Source organism: Pseudophryne corroboree, chromosome 6 (assembly GCF_028390025.1).
Source record: "Pseudophryne corroboree isolate aPseCor3 chromosome 6, aPseCor3.hap2, whole genome shotgun sequence".
NCBI classification, from domain to species: Eukaryota; Metazoa; Chordata; class Amphibia; order Anura; family Myobatrachidae; genus Pseudophryne; species Pseudophryne corroboree.
The window spans coordinates 198,615,142-198,634,347 of record NC_086449.1 but is presented as its reverse complement, the minus strand read 5'-3'; the positions used below and the strand labels follow the sequence as shown (position 1 = coordinate 198,634,347).

At 45.1% G+C, this 19,206-nt stretch overlaps 1 protein-coding gene across 1 annotated transcript in view; it reads left to right on the top strand.

Moving 5' to 3' along the window:
- Nucleotides 1–19,206, top strand: part of SLC24A1 (solute carrier family 24 member 1) — a 192,664-nt gene that overhangs the window by 155,477 nt on the left and 17,981 nt on the right. Inside the window, exons 7-8 of the mRNA XM_063925593.1 lie at nucleotides 1,793–1,882; nucleotides 6,664–6,830. Of these exons, the coding sequence (XP_063781663.1) occupies nucleotides 1,793–1,882; nucleotides 6,664–6,830 (257 nt within the window). The remainder of the gene's footprint in view (nucleotides 1–1,792; nucleotides 1,883–6,663; nucleotides 6,831–19,206) is intronic.

Sequence of the window (19,206 nt, the reverse complement as noted above, 5' to 3'; positions counted from 1 at the left end):
AAAATGAGGGGTTCAATACCCTGTGCAGAAGGGGAATCCCCAATAACGGGATCCAATTCCTCTCCCTCCTCCTGTATCTCCTAATCAGAGTCTGAGAGTAAGGCAGGTAACCCACATTTTAGTGGTCCTGAGTTAGAGAGGGGGGCTGTGTAACAGCTGCCCTTGGCTGAGATGACATGTCTGACATCATGGTTTTTATGGCACCTATCCAGGAAGGCTCTTGACCCTCTCCCCCAGTCCCCTCACTGTGCTGTGAGGATTGACTACATTGTTGACATGATACTGAACCAGACGTAGAGGGAGGGAATCTGGTGCGACATACACTGCACAATTGGTGTTTTACCATGTTTACAGTAAACAACACTTATGTACACATACACACAGACAAGTAATACAATAGCAAGCCTGCCTTACTGTATGTGAGAGGGAGAGAGAAAGGACCAGCATACCCAAGCTAAACAGCCCCAGTGAGGCTGTAAACTGATATATCACGGTGAAACACCAGTGTTTTTGTCCTTTTCAGGACACAGATTGTGTGCAATAGCGGCTCTCACCTTCTGCTACACCCTTGTACCAGATTGCCAGCGTTATCTTGAGTGTCTGAAGGAGCTGTGTGTGCCTCCAGCTGTAAGCAGAGAAATGCGCCAAAACGTTGCTGGTCCCGCTCTGAGGAAGCTCCGCCCCCTGTAATGGCGCTGAAGCGTCTGTAATCTTTATACTGGCAAAAGTCCCCTTATGAGTAGAAAACATCACTCAAGTGCTAGTTTTACCCACCGCTGCCAGTGTACACAGGGGGGCTATAGGGGGACCCCCCCAGGAGGGTCCCGTATGCCGCACCATGAACCGGGGGACCCCCCTAGCGGAGCACCCGGTTTGTACTCACCACTAATGTCACCTTCAGGCTATTGTTAGGGGTGTGCGGCATGCTGCGATTGTAACCACCAAGGCACAGTGTCCCACTGTACAACAACCTCTCAGGACAGTGGTCCTGCAGCGGGGAAGCGGCTCTGACACCTCATAAGGCTGGTGACCGCTGCCCCCCCCCTTTACTCCCACGGTGCAGGTATGCTGTTGGCCAAACAGCATACCGAAAATAACAAAGATTGAAAATAAACTGAAGAAAACACTCTGGAGCTTGAGACGTGCATCCTCACCTGAACTTTTTTCTAAACTGCCTGTGGGAGGGGGTATAGAGGGGAGGAGCCAGCACACCCAGTTGAAGAAATTTAAAGTGCAACGGCTCCTTTGGACCCCGTCTATACCCCATCGTACTAGATTCCCCCAATATCCATTATGGATGCTAGAGAAATTATATTATAGGCATCTAGGGTGGTGAGGCCTTGTTGGGTGGTGTAGTGTCTTATATCAGTATAGTGTAATAGCATTATATTATAATCAACTATAGTAATCAGGTTACGTTATAGTATTATATATATGTAAATGCTAGCTCGAAGCTGATTGGTTGCTTTGAACAACTTCTCTACTCTTTAGAAGGTTTGATACACCTCCCCCAGAATGATGACTAACATCTGACTAACAAGTATCCTTGTGGTAAAGTACAGTAGGTAATTAGACATACTGTATGTAGCCGTGTGCTTGGGCAGGATAACTGGCTTATTACTCTATTTTTATTATTTAGTTACTGTAATGCTAAGTTTTGTCTCCATGTACTGTCCTTTGTACGGCGCTGCGAAACACTTGTGGCGCCCTATAAATAAAATGTAATAATAATGATAATAATAATTTATAGCTATAGAGAAACTAACAATGTAATTTCTTAATTTGATTACAGAAATCAAGAAGATATTTTGCCCTGACATTTTTGGGTTCTATCATGTGGATCGCTATTTTCTCATACCTGATGGTATGGTGGGCACATCAGGTGAGGGCACTGAATGAGACTGGCACACTTACAATGGAGAAATATTTGTGAAAGTGATTGATGTAGTAATGTATTTGAATATAAAAATGCTATTTTTTTTTTACTTAGAACTTTTTAAAGTTCAGTATGCCAAGAAAATGGTATAATATATGTAAAAAAAAAGAATAGTGTTGCAGAGTGAGATGTGCTGTTCGTTATTATTTTATACTGTACAAAGTGGAAACAGTATGGCAGTCTGAAAATAAAATTATTATTATCCTTTATTTATAAAGCAATGAAGTGCTGACATATTATGCAGCTCCAGACTGTACATTTTGAGAACCATGATTCAAACACAATACACACACAGACATGGAGCAGATGGAAAAGATGAGCTGACAGTCTGATTACATACTATGTGATATACAGTATCATGCGATATTGGTACCTTCGACCACAGTACTGATGTTGCACAGCAATACAACTCCTATTGCTAATTTTGAGACTATCCCACATTCCAGTGTATGAATCATAGCCCAATAGCGGAGATATGTACATTGGGCAAGATGCAGCAAGTTGAACACTGCGGGCAAACTTTCGAAAATGCAGTTTCCAGAGGTTTGGCAGTGTACCGCATATGCACCAAGCCCCAGAATGCGATAGAAGCCTACGGGCTTCTATCGCACCTCCCTGCTGAGAGGGATCCCTCCCAGCACCAATCGCAGCAAGCGCGTCACTTGACGCATGCGCAGATAGGAGTCCGGGTCATAAACACTTACGTCCTATAATTGCAAGCGCAATCCTTTGTGATACTGCAAGCACTGTCCTTTGTGATTTTCTTCATGCATGCAGCGTTAGTAAACGCAAAGAGTGGCGGGATACATCACAAGCAAAATGCGATGCTTGCTGCAACCCACCCAATAAGTGATACAGATGTGCAATGCCGTGCACTCTTGTTAATGTCTTTTCATTTATCATTATGTAGTGTCATATTATAGATCATATAATACAGGGCAGTAAACACACAGGAGTAGGCACATTTGGAAATACCAGATTGCATATGAAGCAAGTGAATTGCTATATGTTTCATGCAGTCCCATGCTTTATCTACCAGCCTTTCCCCGCTGCTCTGGAGACCATGCACATAGATCGGTATTTTATAGCATCATGAGCATGTGTTCAGTTTACAGATAGATAAGCACACATGTTCTTATGTGTCAGTATGCACATTCACATCCCGTGCACACAGGTGACATCACATGGGGAACCTATTTAAATAGGTCCAATTATCTTTCTTCTTGTTCTGACAATTTTTCCCTTGCTCCTCAGTTAGAGTTCCTGACTTCTCACTGTTGGATTTTGACATTGTCTGTAACATGTCCTCAGATTGTTTTGACCTTGCATGTATTGCCATCCCTATTTGACCTGTCTCCTGTCTCTGGATATTCTCCTACCTTGTCCCATAGTACTCAGCTACAACCTTCAACAATATTTTCCTGGACCATTGCTTAGGGGTATCCCACAACAAAGTCTAACTTTCCTTGCAGGAACTTTTGGCTATTCTAATCCATATATGAAGTGGATGGGTAGATCCACAAATTCCACCAAAGTATGGACCACTTGCTGGAGTACCAACTTGGTAACATAGTAGATGAGGTTGAAAAAAGACAAAATGTCTATCGACAACCTGTTATAATTTACTACTCTGTATGTAGCTAGTTTAACTATAGTGACTTAATGTTTTTAAGTCTAAAGAACAGCTAAAATTCATGCTTTTTCTAACATTCTCTTCCTTTAAATGCTACAGTAAAACCTTGGATATTTCTTTCAGCTAGGAATTTATCTAATCAATTTCTAAACATATTAACTGAGTCTGTCATTACTACTTTCTCTGGCAGAGAATTCTAAATTTTTACTGCCCTTACTGTGAAGAACCCTTTTCTTCGTTCGGTATGAAACTTTCTCTCATCTAAGCTCAGAGAGTGCCCACGTGTCCTGTGTAGAGACTTTTTGATAAACAAATTGCCTGATAGATACTTGTATTGTCCCTTTATATATTTATAAATATTAATAATGTCCCCTCTAAGCTGCCTCTTTTCGAGTGTAAACATCCTTAGTAAGCCTTTCCACCTAGTCCAGTGCCTCTATCCCCTTGATCTGTTTGTTACTTCAGTTCTATTGGCTAAGATTTTCTTTAAAAAGAAATAAAAAAGAGGCTCAAGAAATGTTTCTAAGTCTCTGAGCCTGGATAGTTACCTGGCTGAGCCTCTGTTTCTGCTTGACCTCTGTTCCTTAATCCACTGCACCACTGGCAGGTTCCTTCCGCTACCCACAATAATTTCATTAAGTAGGATGATTAGTTCATGTTACGTTAAAGTCTGTGAATTTCTTTACAGACTGAGCCAAAGTGGTATAAATCCCTTTCCTGTTGGCGCCTATAAATTTAGCTTGGATGTCTTCTTTGTGGGACTAGATAACCTTAGGTTTTCTTTATTGAATTTTTCTTTGTGAAATATTCAATGAACCTGGAAGTTTATACTCCATAGGTATCATTCTCTTGAATTCCATATGTTGGGTTCATACAGTACCTCACCTAGAACAAGGAAGCACTGGTCATCATTGTTCAGCAAGACTTCATACAGAACAATACAGTTGCAATCCCCATTGACTTTTTATTTTGTTCAAGTTGCAAGTTATATACTTTTGAAGCATGTAGTTGTCATTTTTTCCTCAACATCCTCCTACATACTTAGTTTATAAAACTTATCTGTGGTGGTGACAGATATGGCTTCCACTACAGGATAAAAACTGTCCACTGAAATTAATTTGTGATTCAGTGCTCAAGTTGGTTCCCAAGGAAAGTACAACCTAACCTCTTTCTGAGTTAGAGCAGGTCAGGTAAATATCAAATTAATGTAATTCAAATTATTTATGATCAAAGTATTGGGCAAAACCAGTGCTGGTGGCTGTCAATGAAAATATGTGGACAAACAGAAGCAAATCCTGTCCCTCACCACACAGTTGAACCTAAGGATGACACATAAACACAGTTTACTTCATTTTATATTTCTTTCTATATTTCTCAATAAGAAACTTTTGGCCTAGGGGTGCCATGAAAAGAATTCTGATACTCTAGGGCACCAAAAGTTTGGGAACCATTGCCATAGCCTCTCTGCTCAATGCATTGTAATCTAACTATAGTTGACAATGCATTCTTATAGGTAATCAGAATGATTTATGTAAAAAAAAAAAAGGAACACATTTTTAATAATTTTGCAGCTTTAAGGTTGCGCTAATTGACCAAAAGTTTCCATTTAATTTGGCGAGCTTGATTTTTAATTTATTTTAAATAAATTGAAATATACTTTTAAACTTGTGGTTTCTAGTTTTCAGAACCCTGTATCTGTAATTTGAATGTTCTTGTCTCTTGGATTAATAATTACTGAGTTGTTATGTAAAGACTTACCTGAGAAGTGTAATACAGGTTGAGTCTCCCTTATCCAAAATGCTTGGGACCAGAGATATTTTGGATATGGGATTTTTCCGTATTTCAGAATAATTGCATACCATAATGAGATATCATGGTGATGGGACCTAAATCTAAGCACAGAATGCATTTATGTTACATATACACCTTATACACACAGCCTGAAGGTCATTTTAGCCAATATTTTTTATAACTTTGTGCATTAAATAAAGTGTGTCTACATTCACACAATTCATTTATGTTTCATATACACCTTATACACACAGCCTGAAGGTCATTTAATACAATATATTTAATAACTGTGTATTAAACAAAGTTTGTGTACATTGAGCCATCAAAACACAAAGGTTTCACTATCTCACTCTCACTCAAAAAAGTCCGTATTTCGGAATATTTGGATATGGGATACTCAACCTGTATACGGATGTGAAAGGGTTGATCAAAACAAAATCACATGGTTTGCGAAAAATTATTAAAATTCCCCAATATTTTATGTCACACTGACTGTTTAACAACTCGGTTCAACCACCTCCACTTGGTTCCAAGCTGACACTTTGAGGACCTCTTCAGTTACTCACTTGTCTTACAATACAATCAGAACTTAATCAAAGCTATTGCAAAGCAAACAATACCTGGTATTTAATTATATAACCCTTATAAAAGTAAATTTATCTGGCATGTGGATCTATTAAGAACACAAAGACAAATTGTTATTAAATAATTTACTGTGCAAAAGAAAGTCACAATGTACAGCATAACAGATTGCAAAACCATTAAAAAAAAATTAACAGCTAAAAACAGAAATCGAAAACTTCACATATTTTTAGTGTAACTGTTGTCAGGGAAGGTAAGGAAAATGACCAAGACCTCAATAGCAGATTCATCCCCGGAACGAACAATTTCCAATTTTAACATCAGGATTTTTAAACATACAGTATTTGGTGTTTTTACGCTTTCAGATTATGAAGAAAAGGAATGTGGAATGTGAATTGGGTTTACAACAACTTTTATGTCCCATTATTCAAATCCACTGTTATTCAGAAATTCTTCTAAATAGAATATTTCCCATATGGAACATGGTAATAACAGAATATGACATTCACCAAGTAGGTCGCAACTTTTTAAGCATTTACTTTTGAAACATGGATATGGAAGGTCATTATTATTATTAATTTATATGGTGCCACAGAAGATCTGCAGCTCCATACAGTAGGTAGAATGAGATTTGTGAACAAAACAAGTGGGGTAATATAAGAGCATTTCATTTTTATAGCATTTAAGCAAACTAAAAAGTCTATGCTTTTGTTTCTGCCAGGTGGGAGAAACAATAGGCATTTCGGAAGAGATAATGGGTCTGACCATACTGGCTGCTGGCACATCTATACCAGATCTCATCACCAGTGTAATCGTGGCTAGGAAAGGATTGGGAGACATGGCTGTCTCCAGTTCTGTAGGGAGCAACATCTTTGACATCACTGTAGGGTGAGTATCCAGAATTTCTGTATGGATTGTTTTCTAGGCCATTACATCCAGTCATTGCAACATGTAAATATTTTGGGATACTTTTCTGTAGCAAGGTATGCATGAATAATTTCTAACGCCACATCAAAGCTTAGTTTCGTCCTCCATCTTGGTTTCATCTTCAGCTAAAGTCAACATTGGTACCATCCATTAATTTTGCTGCTTCTACCTCCGGAACATCTGTGGAATCCAGCATTTTCCATCTGATACCACAAAAACCTCATTCACACATTTGTTTCCCACCTCAACTATTGTAACCTTCTCGCGATACTTCGGTCTATCCTTAATAGAGCTGCTTGTGTCATTTTCCCCTCCCATTGTACAATGTCTGCCTCCTCTGCAGCCTGCTTTACTGGCCGAAACAGAAAATAAGAATTTACTTACCGATAATTCTATTTCTCGTAGTCCGTAGTGGATGCTGGGAACTCCGTAAGGACCATGGGGAATAGCGGCTCCGCAGGAGACTGGGCACAAAAGTAAAAGCTTTAGGACTACCTGGTGTGCACTGGCTCCTCCCCCTATGACCCTCCTCCAAGCCTCAGTTAGGATACTGTGCCCGGATGAGCGTACACAATAAGGAAGGATTTTGAATCCCGGGTAAGACTCATACCAGCCACACCAATCACACCGTACAACCTGTGATCTGAACCCAGTTAACAGCATGATAACAGAGGAGCCTCTGAAAGATGGCTCACAACAATAATAACCCGATTTTTGTAACAATAACTATGTACAAGTATTGCAGACAATCCGCACTTGGGATGGGCGCCCAGCATCCACTACGGACTACGAGAAATAGAATTATCGGTAAGTAAATTCTTATTTTCTCTGACGTCCTAGTGGATGCTGGGAACTCCGTAAGGACCATGGGGATTATACCAAAGCTCCCAAACGGGCGGGAGAGTGCGGATGACTCTGCAGCACCGAATGAGAGAACTCCAGGTCCTCCTCAGCCAGGGTATCAAATTTGTAGAATTTAGCAAACGTGTTTGCCCCTGACCAAGTAGCTGCTCGGCAAAGTTGTAAAGCAGAGACCCCTCGGGCAGCCGCCCAAGATGAGCCCACCTTCCTTGTGGAATGGGCTTTTACAGATTTAGGCTGTGGCAGGCCTGCCACAGAATGTGCAAGCTGAATTGTACTACAAATCCAACGAGCAATAGTCTGCTTAGAAGCAGGAGCACCCAGCTTGTTGGGTGCATACAGGATAAACAGCGAGTCAGATTTTCTGACTCCAGCCGTCCTGGAAACATATATTTTCAGGGCCCTGACTACGTCCAGCAACTTGGAGTCCTCCAAGTCCCTAGTAGCCGCAGGTACCACAATAGGCTAGTTCAAGTGAAACGCTGAAACCACCTTAGGGAGAAATTGAGGACGAGTCCTCAATTCTGCCCTGTCCGTATGAAAAATTAGGTAAGGGCTTTTATAGGATAAAGCCGCCAATTCTGAGACACGCCTGGCTGAAGCCAGGGCTAACAGCATTACCACTTTCCATGTGAGATATTTTAAGTCCACAGTGGAGAGTGGTTCAAACCAATGTGATTTTAGGAACCCCAAAACTACATTGAGATCCCAAGGTGCCACTGTAGGGGCCTTCCTGGCCTCGCACCACACAACATATTTACGCCAAATACGGTGATAATGTTGTACGGTTACATCCTTCCTGGCTTTGATCAGGGTAGGGATGACTTCATCCGGAATGCCTTTTTCCTTCAGGATCCGGCGTTCAACCGCCATGCCGTCAAACGCAGCCGCGGTAAGTCTTGGAACAGACAGGGTCCCTGCTGGAGCAGGTCCTTTCTTAGAGGTAGAGGCCACGGGTTCTCTGTGAGCATCTCTTGAAGTTCCGGGTACCAAGTCCTTCTTGGCCAATCCGGAGCCACGAGTATAGTCCTTACTCCTCTCCTTCTTATGATTCTCAGTACCTTGGGTATGAGAGGCAGAGGAGGGAACACATACACCGACTGGTACACCCACGGTGTTACCAGAGCGTCCACAGCTATTGCCTGAGGGTCCCTTGACCTGGCGCAATACCTGTCTAGTTTTTTGTTGAGGCGGGACGCCATCATGTCCACCATTGGTTTTTCCCAACGGTTCACAATCATGTGGAAGACTTCTGGGTGAAGTCCCCACTCCCCCGGGTGGAGGTCGTGTCTGCTGAGGAAGTCTGCTTCCCAGTTGTCCACTCCCGGAATGAACACTGCTGACAGTGCTATCACATGATTTTCCGCCCAGCGAAGAATCCTTGCAACTTCTGACATTGCCCTCCTGCTTCTTGTGCCGCCCTGTCTGTTTACGTGGGCGACTGCCGTGATGTTGTCCGACTGGATCAGCACCGGCTGACCTTGAAGCAGAGGTCTTGCTAGGCTTAGAGCATTGTAGATGGCCCTTAGCTCCAGGATATTTATGTGAAGTGATGTCTCCAGGCTTGACCACAAACCCTGGAAATTTCTTCCCTGTGTGACTGCTCCCCAGCCTCTCAGGCTGGCATCCGTGGTCACCAGGACCCAGTCCTGAATGCCGAATCTGTGGCCCTCTAGAAGATGAGCACTCTGCAACCACCACAGGAGAGACACCCTTGTCCTTGGTGACAAGATTATCCGCTGATGCATCTGAAGATGCGACCCGGACCATTTGTCTAGCAGATCCCACTGGAAGGTTCTTGCGTGGAATCTGCCGAAAGGGATTGCTTCGTAAGAAGCCACCATCTTTCCCAGGACCCTTGTGCATTGATGCACTGAGACTTGGCCTGGCTTTAGGAGATTTCTGACTAGTTCGGATAACTCCATGGCTTTCTCCTCCGGGAGAAACACCCTTTTCTGGACTGTGTCCAGGATCATCCCTAGGAATAGAAGTCGTGTCGTCGGGATCAGCTGCGATTTTGGAATATTGAGAATCCAACCCTGCTGGCGCAGCACTATCTGAGATAGTGCTACTCCGACTTCCAACTGTTCCCTGGATCTTGCCCTTATCAGGAGATCGTCCAAGTAAGGGATAACTAAAACTCCCTTCCTTCGAAGGAGTATCATCATTTCGGCCATTACCTTGGTAAAGACCCGGGGTGCCGTGGACAATCCAAACGGCAGCGTCTGAAACTGATAGTGACAGTTCTGTACCACAAACCTGAGGTACCCTTGGTGAGAAGGGTAAATTGGGACATGTAGGTAAGCATCCTTGATGTCCAGAGACACCATATAGTCCCCTTCTTCCAGGTTTGCAATCACTGCTCTGAGTGACTCCATCTTGAATTTGAACCTTTGTATGTAAGTGTTCAAGGATTTTAGGTTTAAAATTGGTCTCACCGAGCCGTCCGGCTTCGGTACCACAAATAGTGTGGAATAGTACCCCTTTCCCTGTTGTAGGAGGGGTACCTTGATTATCACCTGCTGGGAATACAGCTTGTGAATGGCTTCCAATACTGCCTCCCTGTCTGAGGGAGACGTCGGTAAAGCAGACTTTAGAAAACGGCGAGGGGGAGACGTCTCGAATTCCAATTTGTACCCCTGAGATACCACCTGAAGGATCCAGGGGTCCACTTGCGAGTGAGCCCACTGCGCACTGAACTTCTTGAGACGGGCCCCCACCGTGCCTGAGTCCGCTTGTAAGGCCCCAGCGTCATGCTGAGGACTTTGCGGAGGCGGGAGAGGGCTTTTGTTCCTGGGAACCGGCTGTTTGTTGCAGCCTTTTTCCTCTCCCTCTGCCACGGGGCAGAAATGAGGCGCCTTTTGCCCGCTTGCCCTTATGGGGCCGAAAGGACTGCGCCTGATAATATGGCGTCTTCTTAGGTTGAGAAGCTACCTGGGGTAAAAATGTGGATTTTCCAGCAGTTGCCGTGGCTACCAGGTCTGATAGACCTACCCCAAATAACTCCTCCCCCTTATAAGGCAATACTTCCATGTGCCTTTTAGAATCCGCATCACCTGACCACTGCCGCGTCCATAAACCTCTTCTTGCAGAAAGGGACAGCGCGCTAACTCTTGATGCCAGTCGGCAAATATCCCTCTGTGCATCACGCATATATAGAAATGCATCCTTCAAATGCTCTATAGTCAGTAATATACTGTCCCTATCTAGGGTATCAATATTTTCAGTCAGGGAATCCGACCACGCCAGGCCCGCACTGCACATCCAGGCTGAGGCAATTGCTGGTCGCAGTATAACACCCGTGTGAGAGTATATACATTTTAGGATATTCTCCAGCTTTCTATCGGCAGGTTCCTTTAGGGCGGCCGTATCAGGAGAGGGTAGTGCTACCTGTTTAGACAAGCGTGTGAGCGCTTTATCCACCCTAGGGGGTGTTTCCCAACGTGCCCTATCCTCTGGCGGGAAAGGGTACGATGCCAATAACCTTTTAGGAATTATCAGTTTTTTATCGGGGGAAACCCACGCCTCATCACACACTTCATTTAATTCCTCGGTGTGACAAGAACACTGGGATAGTGTTTGAGGGCAGGTATATTTGTCCCAGGTTCTTGTCTTACATGTTTTAGAAAATGTTAACTTCTAGGAAAAATGCTTTTTGTTTTGTCTGAACCTTTTCAGTTTGCTGTAAAAGCTGGGTAAAGGCTCTGAGAGAGAGATAAGGCGAGTTCTAGACATTGGGCCCAGTTCGGGTCTTTGGCCTCACAGAGGGCTAATCAGGGTTTCAGCTGTGTAAGAGTGATATAGTGCTTCTAACCTGATTAGTATGGGCAGACTGCCTGGGAAGGCTGCAGGATCTGTGTGTGAGAGACATGCTTTCTGATGCAAGTAAGCTATACAGTATGTACTGAAGAACTCTGTGTTTTGTTTAGTGACAGTTAGGAACATCTTATGTTTAGTTAGTGCCGGACAGGCAAGGTATTTTTATTTTGGGGTTTGTTTTATTTTCTGTTTCAATAAAACTGGCCGGGGTCAGTTGTACCAGAAACTGGACTTGTGTTGTTCCTCAGCTGCTGCGTCCTGCCATATTCCCCAGGAAAAGGCACCTTGCACCCCTACAGTGTTACAACTTGGTGGAGAATGCGAGCAGGCCGTTCTGCGCATAAGTGAAAGCAGCAGCTTTGTGAGGCCTGCAGAAAACGGTGGTTTATGCAGATACAGCCCAGTGTGAAGTTACTGAGACTCACCCCTGAGGGTTTGATATATGTCCTGGGTGAAAGCAGCTGCAAAGCCGCCTGAAAAATCTGTTGACATGGAGGATCTGCTTAAAGCCTTGCTGCAAGCTACAGCGGCTCAGCAGGAGGCCAACCGACAGCAGCAGGTGGCAATGGAGGAAAATTGGAGACTACAGCAGGAGGCCAACAGACAGCAGCAGGTGGCAATGGAGGAAAATAAGAGACAACAGCAGGCAGTTGTTGATGAACTTTACAGGCAACAGCGTCAGGATAGAGAGGCCTTAGCAGAAGTGGTGCAGAGACTTGCAGCTCGGGTTGGAGATGTGGCCGTCAGTGCTCCAACCAGCTCTAGTTCTATACGAGCCAGTCACTTCCTGCAGAAAATGACAGAGGCTGATGATGTGGAGGCCTATCTGACCACGTTTGAAAGGACTGCCGAGCGTGAGAACTGGCCGAAAGCACAGTGGGCCAGTCTGCTGGCACCTTTCCTGTCAGGTGAGCCCCAAAAAGCTTACTTTGATTTAAGCCCTGCTGAGGCTCGGGACTATGATAAACTAAAGACTGAGATCCTGACCCGCCTGGGAGTCACGCTGTCAGTACGAGCACAACGGGTGCACCGTTGGCTGTACGCCATGGAGAAGCCTCCGCGCTCCCAGATGCACGACCTTATTCAGCTAACAAAAAAATGGCTACAGCCAGAGACATTAACTGGTCCCCAGATGGTGGAAAGAGTCGTCATGGACCGCTACTTGAGATCTTTGCCCATGGTCCTGCGCAAGTGGGTGAGCCATGGAAACCCGGGTACTGCTGACCAATTAGTGGACATGGTAGAGAGGTATTTGGCAGCAGAGGAACTACTGATGACCACCCAGCAACCCATAGATCCTCGACAGCGCCCTTCAGTAAAGACTGGTAAGACTGTTCCGTGGGAAAACGTTGCTGGGCGGTTAAGAGAACGCAAGGCTGGAGAGACTGTAAACACTGGCCCTGGAAACAGGCCAATGGGGCTAGAACGGTCTATGCTGCCCAAATGGGTTGATAATCGTGTGGTTAAATGTTTTAGGTGTGGTATGCCAGGTCATGTTATTGCCAATTGCCCAGTCACGCAAGAACCCATGCAATGTGATGCTGCCTTTGAATGTCGCAGAATATCTTTCTTTGCTAGGTTAGCCTGTACTGTGGTACCTTCACCTGAGCTGGAAAAACAAATGTGTGATGTGTTCTTAGAAGGTAACCGGGTAGAGGCCTTGCTAGATTCAGGAAGTTTAGTTACCCTCGTGAAAGCTGGGTTAGTGAACCCCTTAAAGGTCCAGCAAATACCTATTGGGGTAACTTGCATACATGGGGATACCCAACATTATGCCACTGCTGAGGTGAATATAGAAACTTGTTGTGGGTCAGCAATGGTTAAAGTGGGACTGGTCCCTACCTTGGTGCATGAGGCCATAATAGGGAGGGATTTTCCTCATTTTTGGAAACTGTGGGAATCACGGTTATCAACAGATGTGAGAAGTAAAAAGCCAGTTGATAATACCGGTGATTTTATGGATGTACGTGGGTCTTCGGAACTTTCTGGCCCTTTGCCTTTTGCTAGTTTGGCTGGGGAAGTGACAGATGGGGAGTCCAGTGAGGACCCTCTTGCCGGGAACAGAGACATAGTAGTTAGAACTGAAAGCGTGCCTGACCTGGAGGTAAAGAAGGATCTGTTTGCGTCTGAACAGTTAAAGGATCCTACCTTAATAAAGGCTAGAGAGAATGTTAAGATTGTTAATGGGGAACCTGTGGTACCAGGTGACAGGGTTACGTATCCCCACATGGCCATCTGTAATGAGCTCTTGTACCACATTGTCAAAAGGGGTGAGGATGTGGTGGAACAGCTGGTAGTTCCCCAGCCTTATCGGAGAACGGTACTAGATTTAGCTCACAGTCACGTTACCGCAGGACATTTAGGGGCAGAAAAAACCACTGAAAGAGTTTTACAAAGGTTCTTTTGGCCAGGGGTTTATAAAGAAGTGTCTGAATATTGTTCTTCCTCTCCTGAGTGCCAGTATCATGCCCCTAGACCCCATTTCAGGAGCCCACTAGTTCCCATGCCTATTATAGAGGTCCCGTTTGACAGAATAGCCATGGATCTCGTGGGGCCCTTGTTAAAGTCTGCTCGGGGCCATCAGTATATCCTGGTAATTATGGACTATGCCACTCGATATCCTGAGGCTGTCCCTTTACGCACTATCACAACCAAGGCGATAGCTAGGGAGCTGGTGCAGGTATTTAGTAGAGTGGGAATACCAAAAGAAATTTTGACTGACCAAGGTACTCCATTTATGTCAAGGATCATGAAAGAATTGTGCAAGTTATTTAAGGTCACTCACCTCAGGACGTCCATCTACCATCCCCAAACTGACGGGTTGGTGGAAAGGTTTAATAAAACATTAAAAAGTATGTTAAAAAAGGTTGTTGAGAGAGATGGGAAAAACTGGGATTGTTTGTTGCCCTACTTGTTAATGGCCATCAGAGAAGTTCCTCAGTCCTCTACGGTTTTCTCCATTTGATTTGTTGTATGGTAGACACCCCAGAGGGCTGTTGGATGTTGCCAAAGAGACGTGGGAAGGACAGCCCACTCCTTATAGAAGCGTTATTGAGCATGTAACACAAATGCAGGATAGGATTGCAGCCGTGGTACCCGTTGTCAGAGAGCACATGGAACAGGCCCAAAGTGCTCAACAGAGGGTCTATAACCGGAGTGCCAAGATACGGGAATTTGCTCCTGGAGATAGAGTTCTTGTTTTGGTACCCACTGTGGAAAGCAAATTCCTAGCTAAATGGCAGGGTCCATTTGAGATTAGGGAAAAAGTGAATGAGGTTAATTACAAAGTATACCAGCCGGGAAAGAGAAAACCCGAACAGATCTACCATGTTAACTTAATCAAACCCTGGAAAGATAGGTTGTCTCTGTCAGCGGAGCCTTGCCCTTCGGTGTCTTCACCCCGGTTGCTTCCCGCAGTGAAGGTGTCAGAGACATTATCAGCTGATCAGAACAATCAAGTTAAAGAATTTCTCATCCAAAATAGGGAGGTATTTTCAGAGCTGCCTGGCCGAACGACCATAATAAAACATGACATTGTCACAGAACCAGGGGTCAGGGTTCATTTAAAGCCATATAGGATTCCTGAAGCTCAGCGAGAAGCTATTTCTAAGGAAGTTAAAACCATGTTAGAACTTGGAGTCATAGAGGAGTCTAACAGTGAGTGGTCCAGTCCCATAGTGCTCATCCCGAAGCCCGACGGTAGCATACGCTTCTGTAATGACTTTCGTAAGTTAAATGAGGTGTCCAAGTTTGACGCATACCCCATGCCCCGTGTGGATGAGCTTGTAGAAAGGCTGGGAACAGCCAGGTTTCTCACCACATTGGACCTGACCAAAGGTTACTGGCAAATACCTTTATCTGATAGCGCCAAAGAAAAAACAGCCTTTTCGGTTCCGGAGGGGCTGTACCAGTATAAGATGTTACCCTTTGGGTTGCATGGGGCTCCAGCAACCTTTCAACGGGCGATGGATAAAATTTTGAGGCCCCATAGAAAATATGCAGCTGCCTATTTGGATGATGTGGTAATTCACAGTACAGACTGGGGGTCACATTTGGTTAAAGTACAAGCAGTACTGGACTCAATCAGAGAGGCAGGGTTAACTGCTAACCCAAAGAAGTGCTGCCTCGCAATGGAGGAGGTCAAATACTTGGGCTTCACCATAGGCAGAGGTCTGATTAGGCCCCAATTGAATAAAGTTGATGCTATTCAAATCTGGCCTCGTCCAGTGAATAAAAAACAGGTAAGGGCTTTTTTGGGAATTACTGGGTACTATAGACGGTTTATTCCTAATTTTGCGACCACAGCGGTGCCGTTGTCAGACCTTACCAAAGGGAAGCAGTCAAATGTGGTGAAATGGAACCCTGATGCAGAAAAGGCGTTCCAAGCGTTAAAAGTGGCTTTGTGTTCACAACCGGTGTTGATAACACCAGATTTTTCAAAAGAATTTGTGGTACAGACAGATGCCTCAGAGGTAGGGATAGGTGCTGTGCTGTCCCAAACCAGAGATGGGGACGAACACCCTATCATTTATTTGAGTAGGAAACTCAATGAGCATGAAAAAAGGTATGCCATTGTGGAAAAGGAGGCTTTGGCCATTAAGTGGGCACTAGATACCTTGAGATATTACCTCTTGGGTAGACAATTCAGACTAGTGACAGACCATGCCCCTTTAAAATGGATGTATGTAAATAGAGGCAAGAATGCTCGTGTAACTAGATGGTTTCTAGCGTTGCAGGACTTTAAGTTTACTGTCGAACATAGACCGGGAACACAATTGGCCAACGCAGATGCATTGTCTCGCATCTTCTGTTTGGGGGCTACAAGTGTTCCGGCCCCTAGGTCGAAACAGGGGAGGGGGATATGTGACAAGAACACTGGGATAGTGTTTGAGGGCAGGTATATTTGTCCCAGGTTCTTGTCTTACATGTTTTAGAAAATGTTAACTTCTAGGAAAAATGCTTTTTGTTTTGTCTGAACCTTTTCAGTTTGCTGTAAAAGCTGGGTAAAGGCTCTGAGAGAGAGATAAGGCGAGTTCTAGACATTGGGCCCAGTTCGGGTCTTTGGCCTCACAGAGGGCTAATCAGGGTTTCAGCTGTGTAAGAGTGATATAGTGCTTCTAACCTGATTAGTATGGGCAGACTGCCTGGGAAGGCTGCAGGATCTGTGTGTGAGAGACACGCTTTCTGATGCAAGTAAGCTATACAGTATGTACTGAAGAACTCTGTGTTTTGTTTAGTGACAGTTAGGAACATCTTATGTTTAGTTAGTGCCGGACAGGCAAGGTATTTTTATTTTGGGGTTTGTTTTATTTTCTGTTTCAATAAAACTGGCCGGGGTCAGTTGTACCAGAAACTGGACTTGTGTTGTTCCTCAGCTGCTGCGTCCTGCCATATTCCCCAGGAAAAGGCACCTTGCACCCCTACAGTGTTACACTCAGATACAGGAAAAACTACAGGCAGTTTTTTCTCACCAAACATAATACCTTTTTTAGTGGTACTTGTATTATCAGATATATGCAATACATTTTTTATTGCTTCAATCATGTAACGTGTGGCCCTAGTGGAAGTCACGTTTGTCTCCTCATCATCGACACTGGAGTCAGAATCCGTGTCTATGTCTGCCATTTGAGGTAACGGGCGTTTTAAAGCCCCTGATGGCGTTTGAGACCCCTGGACAGGCACAAGCTGAGTAGCCGGCTGTCTCATGTCGTCAACTGTCTGTCGTAAGGAGCTGACACTGTCACGCAATTCCTTCCACAAGCTCATCCACGCAGGTGTCGACTCCCTAGGGGGTGACAACTGTATAATAGGCAATTGCTCCGCCTCCATCTCATTTTCCTCCTCAAACATGTCGACACAATCGTACCGACACACCGCACACACACAGGGAATGCTCTGATAGAGGACAGGACCCCACTAGCCCTTTGGGGAGACAGAGGGAGAGTATGCCAGCACACACCAGAGCGCTATATATATATATATATACAGGAATACCACTATAAAATGTGCTTTTCCCTTTATAGCTGCTGTTAGTATAAAACTGCGCCAAATTAGTGCCCCCCCTCTCTTTTTTACCCTTTTCTGTAGTGCAGGACTGCAGGGGAGAGTCAGGGAGACGTCCTTCCAGCGGAGCTGTGATGGAAAATGGCGCCCGTGTGCTGAGGAGATAGGCTCCGCCCCCTTCTCGGCGGCCTTTTCTCCCGCTTTTTAGGTGAGTTCTGGCAGGGGTTAAAATACACCCATATAGCCCTGGGGGTTATATGTGGTGTATTTATGCCAGCCAAGGTGTTTTACATTGCTGCTCAGGGCGCCCCCCCCTAGCGCCCTGCACCCTCAGTGACCGGAGTGTGAAGTGTGCCTGAGTAACAATGGCGCACAGCTGCAGTGCTGTGCGCTACCTTGTTGAAGACTGATGTCTTCTGCCGCCGATTTTTCCGGACCTTTTCTTGCTTCTGGCTCTGTAAGGGGGCCGGTGGCGCAGCTCCGGGACCGAGCTCCGAGGCTGGGCCTGTGTTCGGTCCCTCTGGAGCTAATGGTGTCCAGTAGCCTAAGAAGCCCAATCCACTCTGCACGCAGGTGAGTTCGCTTCTTCTCCCCTTAGTCCCTCGATGCAGTGAGCCTGTTGCCAGCAGGTCTCACTGAAAATAAAAAACCTAAAACTAAACTTTTCACTAAGAAGCTCAGGAGAGCCCCTAGTGTGCACCCTTCTCGGCCGGGCACAAAAATCTAACTGAGGCTTGGAGGAGGGTCATAGGGGGAGGAGCCAGTGCACACCAGGTAGTCCTAAAGCTTTTACTTTTGTGCCCAGTCTCCTGCGGAGCCGCTATTCCCCATGGTCCTTACGGAGTTCCCAGCATCCACTAGGACGTCAGAGAAAATGTAATATATTCAAAAGCACTAAAATTATATTTTAGAACCAGCTCCTCGTATGTGTTTTCCAAACCATTGTGGTTGCCTGATTATTCAAAGTTTGAGTGCTGTAAATAAAATGTGTAACAGTTAAGGGTGGTATAACGAGATTTATGGTAAGAACTTACAGTTGTTAAATCTCTTTCTGCGAGGTACATTGGGCTCCACAAGGATTAACATCGGGGTGTAGAGTAGGATCTTGATCTGAGGTACCAACAGGCTCAAAGCTTTGGCTGTTCTCAAGATGCACAGCACCGCCTCCTCTATAACCCCGCCTCCGTGCACAGGAGCTCAGTTTCGTTAATCAGCCCAATGCAGTAGCAGGTACTAGAGACGACAATCGCTCGTAGCCAATTACACCACACACTCACCACAGGAGGGTCTCAGCGGCTACGCCACACCAACCCAAAGAAGCTAAGTGCGTCAGGGTGGGAGCCTTGTGGAGCCCAGTGTACCTCGCAGAAAGATTTAACAACGGTAAGTTCTTACCATAAATCACGTTTTCTGCTGCTGGGTACACTGGGCTCCACAAGGATTAACATCGGGGATGTCCTAAAGCAGTTCCTTATGGGAGGGGACGCACTGTAGCGGGCACAAGAACCCAGCGGCCAAAGGAAGCATCCTGGGAGGCGGAAGTATCAAAGGCATAGAACCTTATAAACGTGTTCCCTGAGGACCACATAGCCGCCTTGCACAATTGTTCAGGGGTCGCACCACGGTGGGCCGCCCAAGAAGGTCCAACCGACCG